General features: G+C 38.5%; 1 protein-coding gene across 1 annotated transcript in view; it reads right to left on the bottom strand.

Annotated features, from left to right (window-relative positions):
- ERCC6L2 (ERCC excision repair 6 like 2) overlaps window positions 1-18,669 on the bottom strand; it is a 156,028-nt gene that overhangs the window by 42,128 nt on the left and 95,231 nt on the right. Inside the window, exons 14-15 of the mRNA XM_061426138.1 lie at window positions 9,484-9,636; window positions 656-736 (exon numbers count right to left, since the gene is read on the bottom strand). Coding sequence (XP_061282122.1) covers window positions 656-736; window positions 9,484-9,636 — 234 coding nt within the window. The remainder of the gene's footprint in view (window positions 1-655; window positions 737-9,483; window positions 9,637-18,669) is intronic.

Below are 18,669 nucleotides of genomic sequence, written 5' to 3'. Positions count from 1 at the left end.
AATTAATAGTTAAAACTGCATATAGTTATCATAGTTATATAATACACGGCTGCATCATATGTATATTATATCATAACATATAGTTATCATATAGCCCATTATATCTTTGGGCTACTATAGATTTACAGTTAAATTCTTAAAAAAAAAAAGAAAAAAATAGCAACAGCAATTAAAAGTTTACACATATTCTTTACTTTTAAAAAGGCTTTATGATGACAACATAAATTTTTGTAGAATGTGCGATGACAAACTACTAAAACTGTCACAAGACAAAGGACTCAAATACCTGCTTGAGTCAGAGAATGAGTCTGATGTCTGGATTTAATACTATTAAATGTATACTGATTGCGATTTTTCCATTTGTTGCTTGTGTCAGATTGGTCACCTACACAGTGCATTTATTTCTAAATTTATAGTTTGGTATAGTTAAAATTCCAGTTTGGATGTAAACACCTGAAGATTGCTCCTGAATTTTTTTAATGATGTGAAATATTAGCCTAAGTTATTAATTTTACTGACAGTCCTCTGACTTTGTGTCCCTGACTTTTTAAAAAATCCATTTTCTTTACACATTGAAAAATGAAGGAAAAAGAAAAGGAAGTTACAATCATCATGTACATGTTTCCCAGGAGCTCTAGATTCAAAACTTGCTTACTGTTTCTAGTTTGCGTACTGGAGGTTCCTCTTTCAACCACGTTGTAGCTGTCATGATCCCAGCTTCCACCTTGCCTTCTCTCTACAAAAAAATGCAAATCACTGTATAAAATATATAAAGTAGAAACAACCAGATAAACAACAGCAATGGCATGTAAAACTTAAGAGTTAGGAAAACTGAACATAGGGAATTCCCTGGCAGTTCAGTGGAGAAGGGAACGGCTACCCACTCCAGTATTCTTGCCTGAAGAATTCCACGGACAGAGGAACGGGCTACAGTCCATGGGTTCGCAGAGAGTCTGACATGACTGAGCAACTTTCACTTTCTTTCACTTTCACTTTCTTAGTGGTTATGACTCTGCAATTTCACTGCTGTGGGCCTGGGTTCAATCCCTGTCTGGGAAACTAAGATCCCTCAAACCACATGGGGTGGCAAAAAAAACAAATAAATAAGTAAACTGAGTACAGCTTGCTTTAACTCTCAAATGCTATTTTTCAATTTGCTAATTAAGGAATTCATATATATATATATATTTTTTTTAAATGTTTATAATTCTTAGATAATATAGAGGCACTGTGGAAATCTGCCGGGCCCATAAAAAACTCATTCTTATCATAAACTTACTTTATCAGATAGAAAATTATTACCATTTTTCAGCAAACTCTACTAAAAGCCCTAGTAGGGAGGGAGAGTGAAAAAAATGTTAAAAATTTACCCAGCAGTGATAGCCCATAATAACCATGTCTATATGATAACTATATAACTTGGTATGTAATATAATATTTATATAATATAAATATTATATAACATTGCAATAACTCTAAGGATACATTATCATAGAAAATACTGGGTATTGGGAACTTGATATTTTAGCTTATGTTGCTAGTGTGCTTATATTTCGTATTCATTAAAATATGTATATTGATTTCTTCAGTGAAGCAGATATGAAAATGAAAATGTCCATCTTATATAAAACTAAAAAAATCTTAATATTCTAAGAGGCTAGCTACATCTTTTAGGAAAAGTATGCTTTTACAGCTTTTGGTATATCATTTAGCAGAGATATTTAATGGCCTAGATTCTAGAATACTAAATTCTTCTTCAAAAGGAAATACATTTATTTCTCTTGTCAAGTCTATCTGTTGATAGACAAGGGGAAATAACATTATCATTACCAGAGTTACAAATAACCAATTTATGAATACACCTGTGTTCATAATATACCAAAGATATGGTTCCGATTACCTCGTACCCAGGGCAACAAGTGAGAATCTCCCTCAGTGAATTTAAAAGAATGATAAAGAGCTCCTGAATAAGATCTTTTCTACCAAGGCCCAGAGGCTATCACGTTAAGGGAGTGAGGCACCTCCTTCCTAGTACTCCTTTTTTTCTCTTCAACAGAAGTCAAATATAATAGGTGTAACTGGCAGCACCAGAATTCTTCAAGCTGTCAGAACCCCTCAGTGACAGGTATATGGCAACTCCAGTCTTCTGTTGCTCAGTCCAAACACCCTGGTGTGCATGCGTGTTAAGTCACTTCAGTCATGTCTGACTCTTTGGGACCCTAGGAGCCGTAGCCCACCAGGCTTCACTGTCCAAGAGCTTCTGCAGGCAAGAATACTGGAGTGGACTGCCATGCCCTCCTCCAGGGGATCTTCCTGACCCAGGGATCGAACCTGCATCTCTTGGCGTCTACTGAATTGACAGGCGGATTCTTTAGCACCAGGGCCACACAGGAAGCCCATAACTACCCTGGTTCAGTTCAGTTCAGTCGCTCAGTCGTGTCCGACTCTTTGCAACCCCATGAATCACAGCACGCCAGGCCTCCCTGTCCATCACCAATTCCTGGAGTTCACCCAAACTCATGTGTATCGAGTCGGTGATGCCATCCAGCCATCTCATCCTCTGTTGTCCCCTTCTCCTCCTGCCCCCAATCCCACCCAGCATCAGGGTCTTTTCAAATGAGTCAACTCTTCGCATGAGGTGGCCAAAGTACTGGAGTTTCAGCTTTAGCATCAGTCCTTCCAATGAACACCCAGGACTGATCTCCTTTAAAAGGATGGACTGGTTGGATCTCCGTGCAGTCCAAGGGACTCTCAAGAGTCTTCTCCAACACTACAGTTCAAAAGCATCAATTCTTCAGTGCTCAGCTTTCTTCACAGTCCAACTCTCACATCCATACATGACCACTGGAAAAACCACAGCCTTGACTAGACGGGCCTTTATTGGCAAAGTAATGTCTCTGCTTTTCAACATGCTATCTAGGTTGGTCATAACTTTCCTTCCAAGGAGTAAGTGTCTTTTAATTTCATGGCTGCAGTCACCATCTGCAGTGATTTTGGAGCCCCCAAAAATAAAGTCTGACACTGTTTCTAATGTTTCCCCATTTATCTGCCATGAAGTGAGAGGACCAGATGCCATGATCTTCGTTTTCTGAATGTTGAGCTTTAAGCCAACTTTTTCACTCTCCACTTTCACTTTCATCAAGAGGCTTTTTAGTTCTTCTTCACTTTCTGCCATAAGGGTGGTGTCATCTGCATATCTGAGGTTATTGATATTTCTCCCAGCAATCTTGACTCCAGCTTGTGCTTCTTCCAGCCCCACGATTCTCATGATGTACTCTGCATATAAGTTAAATAAGCATGGTGACAATATACAGCCTTGACAGACTCCTTTTCCTATTTGGAACCAGTCTGTTGTTCCATGTCCAGTTCTAACTGTTGCTTCCTGACCTGCATATAGGCTTCTCAAGAGGCAGGTCAGGTGGTCTGGTATTCCCTCTCTTTCAGAATTTTCCACAGTTTATTGTGATCCACACAGTCCAAAGGCTTTGGCATAGTCAATAAAGCAGAAATAGATGTTTTCCTGGAACTCTCTTGCTTTTTTGATGATCCAGCGCATGTTGGCAATTTGATCTCTGGTTCCTCTGCCTTTTCTAAAACCAGCTTGAACATTTGGAAGTTCACGGCTCACATATTGCTGAAGCCTGGCTTGGAGAATTTTGAGCATCACTTTACTAGTGTGTGAGATGAGTGCAATTGTGTGGTAGTCTGGGCATTCTTTGGCATTGCCTTTCTTTGGGATTGGAATGAAAACTGACTTTTTCCAGTCCTGTGGCCACTGCTGAGTTTTCCAAATTTGCTGGCATATTGAGTGCAGCACTTTCACAGCATCATCTTTCAGGATTTGAAATAGCTCAGCTGGGATTCCATCACCTCCACTAGCTTTGTTCACAGTGATGCTCTCTAAGGCCCACTTGACTTCACATTCCAGGATGTCTGACTCTAGGTGAGTGATCACACCATCGTGATTATCTGGGTCGTGAAGCTCTTTTTTGTACAGTTCTTCTGTGTATTCTTGCCACCTCTTCTTAATATCTTCTGCTTCTGTAAGGTCCATACCATTTCTGTCCTTTATTGAGCCCACCTTTGCATGAAATGTTCCCTTGGTATCTCTAGTTTTTTGAAGAATCTCTAGTCTTTCCCATTCTGTTGTTTTCCTCTGTTTCTTTGCATTGATCGCTGAGGAAGGCTTTCTTATCTCTTCCTGCTATTCTTTGGAACTCTGCATTCAGATGCTTATTTCTTTCCTTTTCTCCTTTGCTTTTCACTTCTTTTCACAGCTATTTGTAAGGCCTCCTCAGACAGCCATTTTGCTTTTTTGCATTTCTTTTCCTTGGGGATGGTCTTGATCCCTGTCTCCTGTACAATGTCACGAACCTCCATCCATAGTTCACCAGGCACTCTATCAGATCTAGTCCCTTAAATCTATTTCTCAGTTCCACTGTCTAATCATAAGGGATTTGATTTAGGTCATACCTGAATGGTCTAGTGGTTTTCCCCACTTTCTTCAATTGAAGTCTGAATTTGGCAATAAGGAGTTCATGATCTGAGCCACAGTCAGCTCCCAGTCTTGTTTTTGCTGACTGTATAGAGTCATCCTTAATTGCTTTTTCTATATACCTTATATCTACTCCATCAGCAGATCCTGTCACTGCCTCAGGGTACACACCACTATCCTCTGGCCCAAACCACAAACTCTTGGCTAGATTGTTGCAGTATCTCCCTACCTGGCTCTTGCTTCTGCTCTTGTACTTCTATAGTCCAATTCTTAATCTTTAGAATAAACAGTATAGATTACACTATTCATTCTGCTATTCAGAACTCCAATTGCTTTTGTTCTCACTCAAAGTCAAAGCCAAAGTTCCTGCAGGATCTGGCTTCCTATCATCTCACTGGCCCCATCTTTGGCTCTCTTGTTTACTACACTCTGGCCACTTTGGCTTCCTTGCCATTTTGAAATCATGCTGAGCATGCTCCTCTCTGAGGGTCTTTGCATTGTTTTTCTGTCTAAAACACTTCTTCCTTGTCTCTTCATAGAGTCAATTGCAATCTCACAGTGCATGCTTCCTTGGCTACTCCATATAAAATTGTAATGCTCTTTCCTTTACAGTCTCCCCATTTTGTTTCCTGGCTCTATTTTTTTTTTTTTTGAGATATACTTTACATATTACAGCATGTACATTTAAGGTCTACAAAGTATTAATTTCATATGTTTATATATTGTAATGGGGGGCTTTTCAAGTGGCTCAGTGGTAAAGAATTTGCCTAGCAATGCAGGAAACGCAAGAGACATGGGTTTGATCCTTGGGTCAGGAAGATCCCCTGGAGTAGGAAACGGCAACCCAGGGACAAAGGAGCCTGGTGGGCTACAGTCGACTGAGCCACAAAGTCAGACATGACTGAGCACACATGCACATATACTGTAATATGATTATCATCATAGCTTTAGCTAACACCTCTAATGTATCATATAATTATCATTTCTTTTATGTGGTGAGAACACTTAAGATCTGGTCCTTAGGCAGTTTTGGGGTATATAACATAGTATTGTTGACAATACTCACTATGCTGTGTATTAGATCTCTAGAATTTATTCATCTTCTACTTGCTCTATATTTATCTTTAGAATCTATCATCATGATATACTAAATTCAGTTATTTTTTCTCTTTATTATTTGTTTCTCCCAAATAGAATGTAAATTTTTGTAGGTAGGACTTTTAATCTAATTTATTAATTTCTGTATGCCTAGCTCTATGATGTATAATACTGGACATTTAGCACATACTCAATATTTGTGAAATTAGTTCTCAATATATATATTCTAAAGGGAAACCATTAAAAAAAAGTCAATGTAAAATAGAACTAAAATGCCCAGAAATCATATTAAAAGCACTCTATAAATTCAAATTTCTATATCTTAAAAATTTTTAAAGGGATTTTTCTACAACCTTGAAAAATTAAAAATGTATCACAGGAAGTAAAACACTTCTTTTACTTTATGAAAAATGCTTCCCTTATATAGGGCTTGGACCAATAATATTTTAAAACATAATTTGGCCAAAAGCACAACATGAATCTACTAAATTCTGACTGATAAGAAATGAGCAATTTTAATTCAAAATTTAGTTTAATAATTGAATGCCAATGATGTTCCTAGCGAGAAGTTAAGCATATTGTGCCATAAACAAAATATAAGATTATGGAGGGTCCTGTCATTAATAAACAATCTTGGAGGAAAAACAACATATATTGAGGACAACCAGAGAATAAGAGAACTTTCTGTCTAATAACCTGTCAAATGCAATGTCTTACATAACACTTTTTAAACAGAGGAACAGTGGCTATTCTGACTAAAAACAGAGAACAAAACAATTTGATATATGGCAGAAAACAGGAAGGCTGAGCACAAAGAATTGATGTTTTATAACTGTAGTGCTGGAAAAGACTCTTGAGAGTTCCTTGGACAGCAAGGAGATCCAATCAATCAAAGCTAAAGGAAATCAACCCTGAACATTCATTGGAAGGACTGATGCTGAAGCTGAATCTCCAATACTCTGTCCATCTGACATGAAGAGCCAACTCACTGGAAAAGACCCTGCTGCGGGGAAAGACTGAGGGCAAGAGGAGAAGGGGACGGCAGAGGATGAGATGGCACGACCAACTCAATGGACATGATGTGAGCAAATTCCAGGAGATAGTGAAGGATAGTAAAAGATAAACGAAGGCTAGTAAAAGATGATGCTGTGAAAGTGCTGCACTCAATATGTCAGCAAATTTGGAAAACTCAGCAGTGGCCACAGTATGGAAGAGGTCAGTTTTCATTCCAATCCCAAAGAAAGGCAATGCCAAAGAATGCTCAAACTACCACATAACTGCATTCATCTCACATGCTAGCAAAGTAATGCTTAAAATTCTCCAAGCCAGGCTTCAACAGTATATGAACTGTGAACTTCCAGATATTCAAGCTGGTTTTAGAAAAGGCAGAGGAACCAGAGATCAAATTGCGAAAATCCAATGGATCATCAGAAAAGCAAGAAAGTACCAGAAAAACATCTACTTCTGTTTTATTGACAATGCCAAAGCCTTTGCCTGTGTGGATCACAATAAACTGTGGAAAATTCTGAAAGAGATGGGAATACCAGACCACCTGACCTGCCTCTTGAGAAATCTGTATGCAGGTCAAGAAGCAACAGTTACAACTGGACATGGAACAATGGACTGGTTCCAAATTGGGAAAGGAGTATGACAAAGCTGTATTTTGTCACCTTGTTTATTTAATTTATAGGCAGAGTACATCATGAGAAATGCTGGGCTGGAAGAAGCACAAGCTGGAATCAAGACTGCCAGGAGAATAACCTGGCAATATCAATATCCTCAATAATCAGTATTAATAACCTTAGATATGCAGATGACATCACCATTATGGCAGAAAGTGAAGAAGAACTAAAGAGCCTCTTGATGAAAGTGAAAGAGGAGAGTGAAACAGTTGGCTTAAAACTCAACATTCAGAAAACCAAGATCATGGCATCTAGTCCCATTATTTCATGGCAAATAGATGGGGAACAGTGTAAACAGCGAGAGCCTTTATTTTGGGAGGCTCCAAAATCACTGTAGATGGTGACTGCAGCCATGAAATTAAAAGATGCTTGCTCCTTGGAAGAAAACTTATGACCAACCTAGACAGCATATTAAAAAGCAGAGACATTATTTTGCCAACAAAGGTCCGTCTAGTCAAGGCTATGGTTTTTCCAGTAGTCATGTATGGATGTGAGAGTTGGACTATAAAGAAAGCTGAGTGCCGAAGAATTGATGCTTTTGAACTGTGGTGTTGGAGAAGACTCTTGAGAGTCCCTTGGAGAGCAAAGAGATCCAACCAGTCTATCCTAAAGGAAATCAGTCGTGAATATTCACTGGAAGGACTGATGCTGAAGCTGAAACTCTAATACTTTGGTCACCTAATATGAAGAACTGACTCATTGGAAAAGATCCTGATGCTGGGACAGACTGAAGGTGGGAGGAGAAAGGGACGACAGAGGATGAGATGGTTGGATGGCATCACTGACTCAATGGGCATGAGTCTGAGTAAACTCTGCGAGTTGGTGATAGACAGGGAGGCCTGGACATACTGAAGTCCATGGGGTCGCAAAGAGTCAGACATGACTGAGTGAGTGAACTGAACTGAGTGAAGGACAGGGAAGCCTGGCATGCTGCAGTCCATGGAGTTGCAGAGCCAGGCAGGACTTAGCGACTGAACAACAGAAAACAGGAAAAGTAATATAATACTAATATATTTTACAGATAATGATCCCAAATTAGAAACCTGAATATACATTAGTATGTTGTGCAGTACTCTGTGATGGAGGTACGATCTGAGGGGGGCCTGAAGGACAGACATTCTAAAGGTTACTCATTAGAGAAGAGGAATGGGAAAATACAAGTCCATGAAAGAACCAGCATATAAAAAACAAGAAAAAGGGGAACCTTAAATGAGCCACTCAATTCAGAATCGAATAATTACTATAAAATAAAACTCAGCAGTATACATCAGACATTGTATAACAGCTGTAATATTCACGACATACAAATAATATGTATCTTCTTCTCCATCCATTGGTGATCACATATGAACCACTACAGAACTTACTTAACATATGCTTACCAATGTTACATGTACACTATATAAATGTTCTCTTCCATATCCCATAAACATGGTCTAAATTCTTTAAGGACAGAGACTAATTGCTCCTTGAACAGTTTTCATGGTACTATTAAATAAATGAAGTACATTAAGGTTTTACTACAAAGTCCTGGAAGTTAAGGGAAATATCCTTAAGTTTTTCAAGACTCAGTTTCCTCAGCTTTATGATGAAGGGATTGAAAAAAAATGACAGTCCAAGATTGCATGATACTCATATCAATGTTAACTAAAAAATAGGCTAATATTCTTAGTATTCTAGTATATTAAAGAATTTAAAAGTTTTTTTTAAAGGATATAAATATCCTGTTAAGAATAAGAAACATCTGTATCCTGAGGATGAACACAACTGGGAGAGTTTGAAATACTGGTGTGTAATTTTTATTGGGAACAGAAAAAGAAAGTCCCCACAAGACAAGAGAGCACATCTCAGGGAGTATTTGGTAACTTTTAATCAAAACACATTTTATATTTTTGTTTACTTGGGAAAGTCTATTTTTTTAGTTCCTGACTTCAACAGCTGTTTTCCAAATGATAAATTTCTCTTTACCAGTCTGAAAATGGCCTTGGAAGGTCATACTATCTTGTATATGTATCTGAATTTAACTATGGGGAAAATCTTAGATTAGAGGTATAATAATTCATTTCAAATTTCTCTAAAAGTAGAAATTCTAAATATAGGACTTATTTATGAAGAAAACCAAAAATTTCTCTGAAAAGGTACCAGCAATTTTCTTGAGGTAGAAAACCATACTGAAAATACTGAAAAGATCAAAGAAAAATTTCACACCTCCAGGATGTCCCTTGTAAGACAAGACCCTTGGGATCTCAGTTTGAAGAGATTATAGACTCCAAAAAGTTCTCCTTGATGCTCTTTTGATCCTTGAACTGCTTCAAAATATCGCTTGGCATTTTCACTTCCAACCACCACACAGTGAAGTTGCTATAACAGAAAAAACACAAGATATTTTTGAAGTGTTTGCTCCAACAATATGTCAGAATTTCCTGGCATTCCCTGTATATACACAGCTTTAGCTCGAGCAGGCAGAATCTCCGTAGGGAGGAAATTTTATTTTAATTTCCCTGGCAGATGTTGCCATTATGGTGAAATAATCTGTCCAGTCTTATTAAAGAACAAAATCTTACATTTCCTATTTTATCTGTTTTCTAACAACTGACTCAAGATCATATCTCTCTATGGCCTAGCCACCTGATGTAAAATGTAAAAGGCACACATTTGAAAACACTTTTCTCCTTTCTAGACTCTTAGTTCAATGGAAAGTACTAAAACTGGAAGAAATAGTCCTTACATCACCAAAGTTAAATTATAATCTAAAGTAGTTATACAATAACCACATTGGTATCAAACTAATTGTGGCCATGGTTACACTGTCAACTAATAGCAAAAATCCAACCACTGTTTAGACACATTGCATCCCTGAAACAATTGTGAATTCAGCAAGAACACTGACATGGAACCCTTAAGGACATATACCACTTTAGTATCAACTTAATGTGTCTCCTGATTAGATATTTTACTGTATATTAACTAAATACACTTTGATTAATCCCATGTACACTCTAACATTTCTTAAACAAAGAGTGAAAAATAACCTCAATCTATTGCTGATGGAAGGATTAGTAAGAAGTGATACTTTGTGATTTTCACCAGGCTGATTTGTACTATCAGTTCAGTTCAGTTCAGTCGCTCAGTCGTGTCCAACTCTTTGTGACCCCATGAACCGCAGCATACCAGGCACTATAATTCATTGTTATAGGGGCTTCCTTGGTGACTCAGGGTGAAGAATTCACCTGCCAAGGCAGGAAATGCGGGTTTGATCCCTGAATTAGAAAGTTCCCCTGGAGATGGAAATAGCAACCCAACTCCAGTATTCTTGGTATTCCCTGGTGGCTCAGACAGTAAAGAATCTGCCTGCAATGTAAGAGACCTGGGTTTGATCCTTGGGTTGGGAAGATCCCCTGGAGAAGGGAATAACTACCCATTCCAGCATCCTTGGAGCTTCCCCAGTGGCTGAGTGGTAAAGAATTCACCTGCCAATGCAGGAAATGCAGGAGACTCAGGTTTTGATCCCTGGGTTGGGAAGATCCCCTGGAGGAGGAAATGGCAACTGACTTCAGTACTCTTGCCTGGAGAATTCCATGGACAGAGGAGCCTGGCCAGCTACAGTTTATGGAGTCACAAAGAGTTGGACATAACTTAGCAACTGAACAACAACAACCAGTACTCTTGCCTGAGAAATCCCGTGCACAGAAGAGCCCGGTGGGCTAGAGCCCAGTGGGTCGTAAAAGAGTCAGAGACTGAACGAGAACAGGAAAAATTGCTTTAGGTGACTAAAATTATTCTTACTAACAACAGCTTCTATTTATTGGATATATGTGTAGCATGTTTATATTCTCATTTAATTCCTACAATCCTATATTATCTTCTCCCTTCTAGAAATAAAAGAACTTAAATTTAGAGAAATTAAGTGTCTTTCTCACAGCTGCCCCCTAGGAAGCATCATTTGTAGAATTTATTCCTGAGTTTGGCTGAACACAAAATTTATACTTGTATCAATTTCTCATCGCCAGATGTCCCTCTTAAAACAAGACCCTTGGGACCTAAATTTGAATAAGTTATGGATCAATACACTGATTTGATTAGTTTTATATGTGTCCCCAAAATACAGGTTATAGTCCTGGAAATACATAATCACAACAGCAACTGATTTACTTGACGGCCCAGTTACTGATGATTTTACGCTTGCTACTGACACTTCCTTAAACATGGTATTCCTTAAACACTTCCTTAAAGTCTATATTGTCAGACTGTTGTACTAAATATAATCACCAAAGTAATTTGTAAGCATTCATCTGAATCTTTGTCTCCTACCAAAGCTTCATCACAAAAAAGACACATTATTTTGTACTTAAAATTTAAGTTTTCCAAAGTGGCCCAAGTAAAACTGAAGGCCAGATGCATCCATCTCTAGGGTAACTATAACAAAACCATTGTTACAAATCAAGAGGCTAAGGGGGAAGATATCAGTATTTGGAAAATGTAGTTTCTAGCTTAAGAAAAAACCCATGCAAGGCTACGAAATGCTTAGATTTCCTCACAATATACAAGATATGCAAGAAGTAAAAAAGGAATAGTCACCGTGTTAAGAGTACATGACCCCATCCTCCATCTTCAAGGCCAGTAATGAGGCATCTTCACATCATTCTCTCTAACTCTCTGCTTCTGTGGTTATATTGCCTTCTTCTTTCCTTTTTCTGACCCTACTGCTACCCCCTCCCTTTACAAGGACCCTTGTGATTACACTGGGCTCACCCACATAATCCAGGTGTGTTCAGGGAATTAGGATACAGGTATATGTGGAGGACTATATGGTTTTTCCTGTGGTCATGTATGGATGTGAGAGTTGGACTGTGAAGAAGGCTGAGCGCCGAAGAATTGATGCTTTTGAACTGTAGTGTTGGAGAAGACTCTTGAGAATCCCTTGGACTGCAAGAGATCCAACCAGTCCATTCTGAAGGAGATCAGCCCTGGGATTTCTTTGGAAGGAATGGTGCTAAAGCTGAAACTCTAGTCCTTTGGCCACCTCATGCAAAGAGTTGACTCATTGGAAAAGTCTCTGATGCTGGGAGGGATTGGGGGCAAGAGGAGAAGGGGACAACAGAGGATGAGATGGCTGGATGGCATCACTGACTCGATGGACGTGAGTCTGAGTGAACTCCGGGAGCTGGTGATGGACAGGGAGGCCTGGTGTGCTGCGATTCATGGGGTCGCAAAGAGTCGGACACTACTGACCGACTGATCTGATCTGATCTGATTACTCAGCCCACCACAGTAAGGAGGTGCAATAAGCATCATGAGAGCTTGCCAAAATGAGACAGAAGGCCCCTTGAAGGGGTTCTCACTGGTCAAAAAATGAGTTTGAACATTAAAAACAATTCATGATATTCAGTGTGTTCCTAAAATTTGTTACTAAAATACTAGCCCATGAGTCCACACAGATTAAATCAATGGAAGAGAAAGGAAAGCTCTCTTTTTGGTAAAATGCCAACAAATATAAAAGAAGTAATAATGGAAACAGAAAAATCACCATCTGACAAACCATCACAGTGGTAGCTGATTCAGGTAGGAATCATCAATGAACACTAAAGCTGATGAGGAACAGGGTACAGTTGTCCCTCATCCCTTGGTATGGTTCCAGGACCCCCATGTATATCAGAAACCATGCATGCTCAAGCTGCTTTTATGAAATGGCATAGTATCTGCATATAAGCTAAGCATTACCTTCCTATATGCTTTAAATCATCTCTAGATTACTTATAACACCTAATACAATGTAAACTCTGTGTGCTGTGCTGTGCCGAGTCGCTCAGTGGTGTCTGATTCTTTGCAATCCCATGGACTGTAGCCTGCCAGGCTCCTCTGTCCATGGGGATTCTCCAGGCAAGAATACTGGAGTGGGTTGCCATGCCCTCCTTCTGCGATCTTCCCAACCCAGGGATCGAACTCAGGTCTCCCACACTGCAGGTGGTTTCTTTACCATCTGAGCCACCAGGGAAGCCCAAGAATACTGGAGTGGGTAGCCCATCCGTTCTCCAGGGGATTTTCCTGATCCAGGAATCAAACCGGGGTCTGCTACATTGCAGGCAGATTCTTTACCAGCTGAGCTACTAGGGAAGCCCAAACTCTGTATAAATACATGTAAATACAATGGACAGGGAAGCTTGGTGCAGTCCATGGGGTCGCAAAGAGTCAGACACAACTGAGTGACTAAACTGAACTGAACATAAATGGTATACAAATAGCTAGCACAGAGAAAATTCAAGTGTCACTTTAATCCACAGTTGTTTGAATCTGTGAAAGAAGAACCATGGAAACAGAGGGCTGACTGTATTGGCATGGTCTCCGATGATCTTCTCATAATATACATATATCAACTTACAAATGAAAAAAGTGGTAACTCTGCAGTGGAGAAAGCTGGTAGACACAAACTTGACAGGTGATCAAGATTAATATCACTGGCGGGTCAGGTCCTCTAGGCACTAGGCGCCTTCTGACAATGCGATCAGAAGAGCACAGCATTCTTTCTGTGCCATTCTTGTGAAAGCTGCTTGAGTTAGGACATGAGGAAACATCAAATGGACATGCCGAGAGAAAGTATACACAAGGAAAGGCTTTACTTTTTAAAACTGTCAAGGTCATGAAAGACCAGGAAAGCCTGCACAACTTAAGGCTGAAGAAAACTTAGGAGACACAAAAAGAAATGTAATTATGATCCTGGATTGGAATTTGAGCCAGAAGGAGAAAGGAGACGTTGCCAGGGAAGCTGATGAAATCTGCATGGGTTCTATGAATTATAAGGTAATGCTGTAAGTGTTAGTTTCTTGATTTGGATACCTACATTTTTGAGAAGAGAGTAGGGGATGAAGGAGAAGCAAGCTGCAGAAAAATATGTAAAACTGAGTGTTTATAATGCATAAAGCTATTTTTATATGTACATTTAAACAGAAATACAGAGAATGTAGAGGTGATAAGTTTACAACTTTCAAATAGTTCAGAAAAAGAATAAAGATCATGGCTGAGTGAGAGAAGGAAAAAGCACATGTGGTAAAATGTTAACAACTGGAGAAGTTAGGTGAAGTTAATCGGGAGTTCTCTGTGCTGTTCTTGCAACTTGTAAATACATATTTACTGCTAAATAAATTATATATACGTGAAAGATGAATTTCTGAATGTCAAACTAGATTATATGCAGTGCTCCAAACCAGAAGGAGCACAGTCACTGTATCATTGTATAAGTGTTTTTAAGTATAAAATACCTGAAGACTTTTATCATAAACAAATGTAAACAAAAACATCAAAGGGCAAGTCTCCCTGAATGATACAGATTATCCCTTATCAATCTAACCAATACTGTAATATTTAGGTTTATCCTTCATAGAGATTTTTCAATGCAGTTAGAGCTATTTTTAGATACATAAATTTTTATGTATATTTATGTAAATTTTATATACATAAATATACATAGTTTTATAAACGAACACAATTGGTATACATGTTCTGCAAGTTACTTTTTTTGCCCCACTTAAAATGTCTTAAAGATTGTGTCACATAGGTACATTTGCTCTATAATCTTTAAAAAAATTTTTTGCTGTTGCAAGGTATTCCATAATGTGGTATATCAGAATTTATGTTATTCTGTTACTGTTGGACATTTAGGCTATTCTTTTTTTCCATTTTTCAAACAAATACTAACAATTCTGAACAGAAATCCTTGTCATTCTTCACTGTGCATATGTGAGAATATTTCTACAAGGTAAATAGGGAGAAAATGCATTTAAAAATGCTGTTATTTGTAGACTTTTGGATCGCAGCCATTCTGACTGCTGGAGACGGTGTGGAGAAAAGGGAACCCTCTTACACTGTTGGTGGGAATGCAAACTAGTACAGGCACTATGGAGAACAGTGTGGAGATTCCTTAAAAAACTGGAAATAGAACTGCCTTATGATCCAGCAATTCCACTGCTGGGCATACACACTGAGGAAACCAGAAGGGAAAGAGACACGTGTACCCCAATGTTCATCGCAGCACTGTTTATAATAGCCAGGACATGGAAGCAACCTAGATGTCCATCAGCAGATGAATGGATAAGAAAGCTGTGGTACATATACACAATGGAGTATTACTCAGCCATTAAAAAGAATACATTTGAATCAGTTCTAATGAGGTGGATGAAACTGGAGCCTATTATACAGAGTGAAGTAAGCCAGAAGGAAAAACACCAATACAGTATACTAACGCATATATATGGAATTTAGAAAGATGGTAACGATAACCCTGTATACGAGACAGCAAAAGAGACACTGATGTATAGAATAGGCTTATGGACTCTGTGGGAGAGGGAGAGGGTGGGAAGATTTGGGAGAATGGCATTGAAACATGTGAAATGTCATGTATGAAACGAGATGCCAGTCCAGGTTCAATGCACGATGCTGGATGCTTGGGGCTGGTGCACTGGGACGACCCAGAGGGATGGTATGGGGAGGGAGGAGGGAGGAGGGTTCAGGATGGGGAACACATGAGAAATAAAGGAATAAAAAATTAAAAAAAAAAAAATGCTGTTAAATTAACTTCTAAAATAAGTGCTCGCTGTATTCCAAAAACACTAAATGAGTATCTCTTTAAAAGTATCTCCACCAATAATAAGCAACATTAATCTCCCCAGCTCCCTAAAAAATACCCCACGGAACAAAAAGTATTTTGTAGAACATGTAGAACGCAATCTTATTTTATTTTGTATTTCTCAATTATAAATGTGGTTAAGCATCTTTTCATATGCATTATGTGTACATTAGTATTTTTTCTTCACTAAAATGTCTAATCATAGTCTTTTTATTGATTTGTAGGAGTTCTTTATATATTATAGATGCTACTCCTTTATTATATTTATGGCAAATATTTCCTCCTGTCTGTCCTTTAATTTGGCTTGTACTTCCTTTGTCATACAGAAGTTTCATATAAAAATGCAGTCAAATTTACAACATTTGCCTTAGAGGCTGCATCAGTTTCCTAAGGCTGCTGTAACAAAGTACCATAAACCACGTGGTATAAAACAATAGAAATTTATTCGCTCTCAGTTCTGGAGGCTAAGTCTAAAATCAAGATATTGGCAGGGCCATACTCTCTCTGAAAGTTCTAAGGGAAGGAAAATCCTTCCTTTCTTTTTCCTAGTTTCTGGTAGTTGCTGGCAATCCTACGCATTCCTTGGTTCACAGCTTCATCACGCCAGTCTTTGCCTCTATCATCACATGGCATCCTCCTTCTGTGTTTGTCTGCATCCAGATTTCCCTTTTGTATGAATATCAGTCATACCAGAATTAGGGCCCACCCTAATAGAGTATATTGGAGAAGGAAATGACAACCCACTCCAGTGTCCTTGCCCGGAGAATCCCAGGGATGGGGGAGCCTGGTGGGCTGCTGTCTATGGGGCTGCACAGTCGGACACGACTGAGGCGACTTAGCAGCAGCAGCTAATAGAGTATAACATCATTTAACTTGATTACATTAGCAAAGATCTTACTTCCAAGTAAGATCCCATTCACAGCTACCAGAGGTTATGGACTTCGCCATGTTTTTTATTTCACTTTTTTGTGGTGGGGGAGGGGGGGCACAATTCAACTTCTAACAGAGGCTTTGTTAAAGATTTTTATGTTTATGTTCATGAGACATATTTGTCTATAATTTTCTTTGCCAATTTTGGTTTCAGTATTCTTCTATCTTTCTAAAGTAGGCTGGAATTGTTCCCTTCTCTGTTCTCAAGAGGAATATTAAATGTTTGGTATAATTCACCACTGAAGGAAAAGTTTCCACCACTGCAGAAAACTTTTGAATTAAAAATTCATTCACTTTCTCTGATAATACAGAGCTATAATTTCCCCTCATTTTAAGTTACTGCTCCTAGATAGCCAATATTGCTAATAACAATTAGATATCTACCTAATTCTAGTACTTTTATAATTTTTTTTTCCTCTCCATAAAGTTTATCTCTGGGAATTTTAAGGATTTATCTTTTTATCCTTGGTATTTTACAACTATAAAAAGTCAATCTAAGTGTGGATCTATTCTCATTTATCCTATTTAGCACTCAGTAGGCTCATATAATAATCTGTGGACTCTTATTTTCTACTACTTAAAAGTTTCATCCTTTATTTGGGGCTTCTTCCTTCTGTTAACTTCTTCAACTATAAGACTGACACTGGAAGTCCTAGATCTAACCTTCATTCCTCCTAACTGTTCTTACATGTACTCTGTCTCTGTTTTTTTGCTCTGTAATCTAGAAGAACTGTGTGGCTCGTTCTTTTAGATGAAACTTTGCTCTTTGATATTCAGCCTATTGCTGGAGTTTTTCATTTCTGGATCTCTAATGGATATTTTTCCAGTAGTCTTTTCTTATTTCCAGGATCCTACAACCTCACTTACCTTTTGAATATTTATAGTTTTTTAAAAATCTTCTACTCTTTTCTATTACTTTTGTTTTCTCTGATGTTATTTTTTCAATGCCTATAATAGTTCCTAGAGGATTCCCAGATAGAACAGTGATAAAGAATCTGCCTGCCAATGCAGGAGATATCAGAGACATGGGTTTAGTCTCTGGGTCGGGAAGATCCACTGGAAGAAGAAATGACAGTCCACTCCAGAATGCTTGCCTGAAAAATTCCATGGAGAGAGGAGTCTGGCAGGCTACAATTCATGGGGTTGAAGAGAGTCAAACACAACTGAGCACACACGCACATGTTAGTTCCTATATCTCTTGTAACAAATTATCATAAACTTGATGGCTTAGAACAATAGAAATTTATTCTCTTACAGGAGGCTATAAGTCTGATATCAGTATCAATGGAATAAAATCAAGTTTTGCAGAGCCATGTTCTCTTCACAAGCTCTAGGGTAGGATCCATTCCTTGCCTCTTCTCACTTCTGGTGGCTGTCAGCATTCTTTGGTTTGTGACTACCTAGCTCTAATCTCTGCCCTGTGGCACTGCCTTCTCTTCTGTCTGTGTCAGATTTCCCTTTGCTTCTTATTTATAAATCACGACTTAGGGCCCACCTGAACAATCAAGGCTAATCTCCCCATCTCAAAAAATTCTTAATCACATGTGCAAAGATCCTTTTTTCCATATAAAGTAACATTTACAGGTTCCAGAGATTAGGACCTGGTATCTCTGAGGGACACTTTCATAGTGTTTATTTTCCAAAACTGTTCCATAGTAACTATTTGGGGGGGGGGGCGTGTTTCATCTGACTTCAAACGTCTTACATGCTCATCTAGGCCAACTGCAATAATTATTTAAAGCAGGGAGCAGGTGGAAGGGTTTCCAGGCATTTATTATTTTGGACTTTCTTCTCTATTTCAGCAAAAATTTGGAGCTTTGCTTCTTTCCTTCCAGTATTTCTAT

Source organism: Bos javanicus, chromosome 8 (assembly GCF_032452875.1).
Source record: "Bos javanicus breed banteng chromosome 8, ARS-OSU_banteng_1.0, whole genome shotgun sequence".
Lineage (NCBI taxonomy): Eukaryota > Metazoa > Chordata > Mammalia > Artiodactyla > Bovidae > Bos > Bos javanicus.
This window is presented reverse-complemented; position numbering and strand designations above follow the sequence as displayed.